This window comes from Mustela erminea, chromosome 7 (assembly GCF_009829155.1).
Source record: "Mustela erminea isolate mMusErm1 chromosome 7, mMusErm1.Pri, whole genome shotgun sequence".
In the NCBI taxonomy this organism is placed as follows: Eukaryota; Metazoa; Chordata; class Mammalia; order Carnivora; family Mustelidae; genus Mustela; species Mustela erminea.
In genome coordinates, this window is record NC_045620.1 from 85,499,121 (window position 1) to 85,505,120 (window position 6,000).

General features: G+C 37.9%; 1 protein-coding gene across 2 annotated transcripts in view; it reads left to right on the top strand.

Annotated features, from left to right (window-relative positions):
* MEIS1 (Meis homeobox 1) overlaps positions 1 to 6,000 on the top strand; it is a 134,844-nt gene that overhangs the window by 123,872 nt on the left and 4,972 nt on the right. For both annotated transcript variants that reach the window (XM_032352295.1, XM_032352294.1), the window contains exon 10: positions 5,651 to 5,709. In XM_032352295.1, coding sequence (XP_032208186.1) covers positions 5,651 to 5,709 — 59 coding nt within the window. The remainder of the gene's footprint in view (positions 1 to 5,650; positions 5,710 to 6,000) is intronic.

Consider the following 6,000-nt stretch of genomic DNA (forward strand, 5'->3'; position numbering starts at 1 on the left):
CCTGTCGTTTAGAAACAATGGCGTTTTGGTTTTACTTGGCTCACTGAGTTGGCTGTGACATGCTAAAGTCACACGGTGGGCTGCCCTCAGTCATCAGTAAACTAGTAGGTGGTAAACACTGAGGAAGAGAAGGTGAAAATGCTCTTTCTGAAGGGGAGCATGTTATTTTTCCTTAGCATTGTTAGCATTACAGAGAACTTACAAGGAAGACAAAGGGCATAAGAGTAAAGGAAAAGGGCAAGGCTATGTGGAAAATGTTGTCTGTGGTACCGGGAAAATGTACCCTGTGTTTGGTTCTAGTGGATGCCCACTGTGATCTCGCCATCCTTCCTGGTTCTCACAAAGAGGAAACTAAACTTAGCCATCCAGTATTGTGGGAAGGAACCAGGGCATGGAGTGGAGGATAAGCTAAAGGGCAAAGGTTAACTTCAGAAAGCTGTTCTACCAGATCTTAGTCAGAAAACTATTCAGGTGTCTAAAGATGGTGAATGAAAAAAGACAGGTAGAATTAGCAGAATGGCAAACAAAACAAAACCAAAACACAAAACTTTAAAGTATGATGATAAATAAGCAGGTTGGGGGCAAGGAGAAGAAAGAATGAAGAAAAACTTCCTGTATTTCTTTTTCGCATAACTCAGGATTCATCTCCTATTCTCCTTGTCTGGTTCCTATTTTAAAAATGCAAAGAATTAAATTCAATTTTGAGCTGATCCCATGTCTCAGAATTTTTAAGATTTTGCAACCCTTTCAACCTCCCATTCCCTCTTAATATGGCTCTAGTCCTAAACAAATAACTGGGTAAAAACTGTTTATGTTGACATGGAATGAAGCTATAAGGCCAATCCATTTTGTTTGCCATCCTTGGTAAAACACCTTGTTTTGAGAAAGGGAATAGTTTGGTCACAGGAAGAAATTCTGATCCATGATGCAGTGAAAAAAGGAAAGATAAGAATTCTTTCCCTAATTCAGTCTTTTACCACCTACAGGGTGTCCAGTTCTAAAAAAGTACTTCACAAAAGAACATTGTTTTCAAAGCAAAATAGGATCTATAAAAAAATATATATGTTGATGTTTGGGATATAATATGGAAAGGCAACAGGATGTTTCCCAACCTTACACCCAACTAAAATACATTGTATATCTGACAGTGTACATCTAAGTTTCAAGGCCTGTAATGTTTGGACATCAATTGTTTAAAAAAAAAAAAAAAACCCTCCTCTTACAACTTTAAACTAACAGACTTTTTAAAGAGGGCTTATTAATATGGAAAAGACTAAAGGTTGTGTATATTTCATGGATCTATTTTGTCTTAAACTGTTTTGTTGTTGTTGGAGAATAGATTTTTTTTTTTATTGGACGTTCGGATTGGAATTTTATCATTCTCGTTTTCTTTTCTCTTCAAAAACATTGTTTCTTCTTATGTTAAAGTTCTAATATATATTTATGTATTCACACATAAATATAGATATATATTTGAACACACACACCACATATGAGCTTAAAATAACGTTTTACTGATGCTTCTCGAAATGAGTGTTTTAAGAAGGGAATATGTTCATGTAAGGTTACATAAAAAAAACCCTAAAGGTCTTTTTTTTTTTTTCTTTTTTTGATTCAGCATTTAGAAAGTTCTTGATAATCTAGAATCTTCCACAATGGAAAGTAAAGGATTCTGTCACGAAAGCAGGGAGGATGAGATGCAAGGTCAAAGGGCATTTTAGAAACAAACAGCTGGACCAGTTTATTTAAACAGATACAGGGATGGGAGAACTGACCTCTGTTTGACTTATAGTGGGAGGAGCAAGAATGTCATTTTATTACTTTGCCCAGAAGGAAAATGTTTTTGTATCTGAATTCATCCCGAAGCCATCTAAACACATGGCTTTGCTGTATGTAGCATAATTCCAGAGAGAGTATATAGAAGCCAGTCTAGGATAAAATACACTAAATAGAACCAAATGTTGAGATGGTTTTAAAATCGAAGAGATGACATTGTTTCAAAATATAAAATCTTTTGCCATTTACTTAGTTACTTTCAGATAAAGATGTCTGCCATGATCCTAGATAATATTATCAGTGTTTTTATGTAAGTATAGGAAGCATAATCCAATAAGATTCTGAGAGTTTACTCTGTGCTATATGTATCGATAATATTCATTATATGCAGCAATTGTTTTAAATTCGCTTTCAAAAGTGAGAAGTTCTCAGCATATTACTAATGTGGTCAGTTTGGACAAAGTGATGAGGGGTTCTGATATTTTCAGCCTTTTTAAATTTTTATTTTATTAAATGCATGGATTCTCACCTTTATATCTACATATCCTATAGGTAGCCTATGTCTGTGTTGTCAATAGCAAGAAATGGCAATTGCCACCAAAAGGGAAGAAAGTAGCACCTGGTACCTGAGGCCCCTTAGCTAAAAGGCTGTGATGAGGTGTGCACTCTCTACATGGGGACCAGAGCAAGTGTGGACTAATTGCTTTTAATGACGTCCTCTGAAGACCTTTAGAGGCACACAGACAAACCTCTCAATATACTGAGCAGTGGGTATGGCCCAAGTGGTGAGTAGAATCAAAACCCAAGAAGAACTTTCATTCTAGAAGGAACATGTTAAGAATCATGGATGTTTGCTGTGCCTGGGTGGCTCAGTTGCTTAAGAATCCGACTCCTGACTTTGGCTCAGGTCATGATCTCAGGGTGGTGAGATGGAGCCCTCATTGGGCTTTGTGCTTGGCGTGGAACCTGCTTAAGATTCTCTCTCCTTCTCCCTCTGCCTCTCTGCTCTGTGCTCTCTCTCTCTCTCAAAGCAAACAAGCAAGAAAAGGAATCATGGATGTTAAATCTGGGGAGAAGCCTATGGCACATGATGCATGATGGCTATAGTTTAAATATTTGAAGGCCATCCTGAAGAAGTAAGATTAGAATTGTTTAAGTTCCCCCAAGGAGTTGTCCTGGTGAAAGGATTTCAGATCGAGTAATGCAGAACCTTCTCACAGTCACCTTCCGTAGCTGGAGTGCACTTTCAGGTGAGGTAGCAAGTGCTTTATTAGAAACAAACCAGCAGAGGCTACCTATCTGTTTGGTGGGGATATCAGAGAGATGATTCATGTCAGTGACCAACCCAGGTGACAGTGAAAGCCCTTTTCAAACCTGAGGTTTAGTTTTTCTATGATTCCTTGGGTTTAATAGTCATAGATTCAAGCCTGAGTTGGTTATTATGAGCTGGTCTTTGGAAATCTGAAAGTATGAGGGTGAAGGAAGCAAGCTTTGGAATACAGATAAGTCACTGAATCTTCTGATGCACAGCCTTATCTTTGTCCATATGCACGAACAGTACAGTCATCAAAATTCCCAGTCTACAAAGTGTTCAGTCATGCTTATTTCCAGACTCAACAGTAGGGTTGTTGCCAGTGGTGACTGGCTCAAAACCAGCTCATTCTTGGATATCTATTTCGTTCAGAATATTCTAGATGAGTGACACAGTAGTGGCCATGCTCTTGTCAGGACGTTGGGGGAAGGGGTGTTCACTACCATTTGCCAGCCGTGTGTCATTCAGCAAGTTATTAACATCCCTTGAGTTACATGTGACCTCAAAGAAGTCACTAAATTTCTCTGAGCCTTGGCTTCTCGTCTGTTAAAAAGTGTCCTTCCCATTTTTAGATGAATAGTATAAATCATACCCACAAAATAATGTGTTTTTAAAGGGACTTTTAAAAAATGTTACCAGATTTCCTTTCCTCTAAAAGCCTGCAGATGATAAACAGTACCATAGATAAAGAGCTGGTTTTTTGCTCTTTTACCTATGTTAGTTACTATGAAAATTACTTTTGGTATATGTGGAATATTAATATTAAATAATTTTCTAATTGGTCATGCAGTGAAGGCAGCTAATGAAAAAGCAGATTTTTTTTTTCATTTTAATTGGTTATTTCACATGGTGTTTGTGCTACACCTGTGCTTATAATGAGAATGGAGAATTAATCTAACCTTCTGCTCACATGATTCCAATTTTCATGGTTTATACAAGATAATGATAACCTGATTTGCAACACAATTTGTTGTAGATCTATGTTTTAAATATTTTTATTAGCCAGTCGGGGACTTCATATACAAGAACTGTTAGAATATATATTGCCAATAAGAGTTAACACTAATGGTGCCCTTTTAGATTCCAGTTTCATTATTGACTTTAATTACTTTTTGGATAATAAAAGAACTTAAGGATATAGGATATTGAGAATCTTAAAATGTCGTGAAGCATGTATTTTTTTTTTCAAGATTTTTATTTATTTATTTGACAGAGAGAGAGAGAGAGATCACAAGTAGGCAGAGCAGCAGGCACAGAGGCGGGGGAAGCAGGCTCCCCACTGAGCAGAGAGCCCAGTGCAGGGCTCGATCCCAGGTCCCTGAGATCATGACCTGGGCTGAAGGCAGAGGTTTAACCCACTGAGCCACCCAGGCATCCCTGAAGCATGTATTTTATTTTATTTTATTTTTAAACCTGTCCCTCTCTGTTTAGTGATTTTTTTTAAAAAACTATTTTCCTTCCTGAATGGACAGACTTACAAACTAGAATGCATACTGGACTGTGGGCCCTTTAATCATTATTAAACTTTTCATTGTGTTTTTTTTTTTATGTGCTGCTCATGTTCTATCTATTCAAATCTGAGTTGATAACTAAAAGCACTTTACTTTTTCAGAATCTAATATGTCCCACTCATTTTCTGTATTTGACATGTAATTCTTAGCATCACACAATACAAATGGATCTTAAGAGTTAGAAATTTCACAAGCTCGATTTTGTAGGGCTTGTACTAACCACTTAAAAAAAAGTTCAGTGGCTAGCCACTTTCTGAGAGGCTGCAAAAATTGTAAAACATAAGCCTATTAAGACACTTAAATGACTTAATTAGATGTTTATTATAAATTTTCAGGACTAGCTGGAGAAAGCAATATTATAAGTTCAATTACTGTATAGCTGTGACCTTGCCTTGACCTTAGACTTTGCATAAAGAGCCAAAGGGGAAAAAAAAAAGCCACCCCAAGAAATCTCTACAAGGAATGTGTTTCTCTGAAGTCCCCAGCAGTGTGAGTTAGTGGTGATAAACTCCAGACATTCTCTCATTTGATGGTGTGCCGCCATCCCAGTTCATTATCTTAATAGTGGGCATTAAAATAGAATTAGGTTTGCAAGAGGTAGGGAAGGTTTTGATAAAAACTGTAAAAAAGAAGTCAGAGAACATAAGATTGAAATGTCACTAATTAGGAGAGGTAACAGATGCCCTTATGGACATCTTGCTCTCTACGCCAAATTTCCCCCCCTTGCAATTGAAAAGAGTGGTGGCTCGTATTGTTTCCTGAAAACTCTGCTAATTCCCCCATGAAAAGATGAAATGGAAGTGTCCAACTGTGGTAAAACAGGCAAACATGAATCAACTCAGAAATCCCAAGCCCGTGTGCTCAAAGGTCACTGGGGGTTGCAGGTTGTGGGGCACGGGAAGCCACGCTCAGAGCGGTGCAGAGAACCATTTTGCCAAGATCTAGCTTTGCTCTCACTATGCTGCTTCTTCTCCTGTTCTTCCACCTCCTCCCACCCCCACCACCGTTTTTGTTTAAGGAATAATGATTCACTCTACTTTCTTGGTTACAGGTTTATTAATGCCCGGAGAAGAATAGTGCAGCCCATGATAGACCAGTCCAACCGAGCAGGCAAGTCCCCCATAGTGACTGTATTCAAGTCACGCAAGCGAAAACCATCCTCAAGCCATTCACCGGGAGGTCTGCTACCTGGTAAATAAACTGGGAGTGAGTACTAGGAGCGCCTGACAATTAAAATTAAGCCAATTTAGTTTCATAACAACACTAATCAATTTAACATCATTATCCAACATTTGGAGAAGGTGGGGGGAAAAAGCCAATGGAGAAAAGTAACTTAAATCATGTGCTCAGTTACAGTATTCTCTGTACACATTCAATATATTAATGGTATTTTTTTTTCTG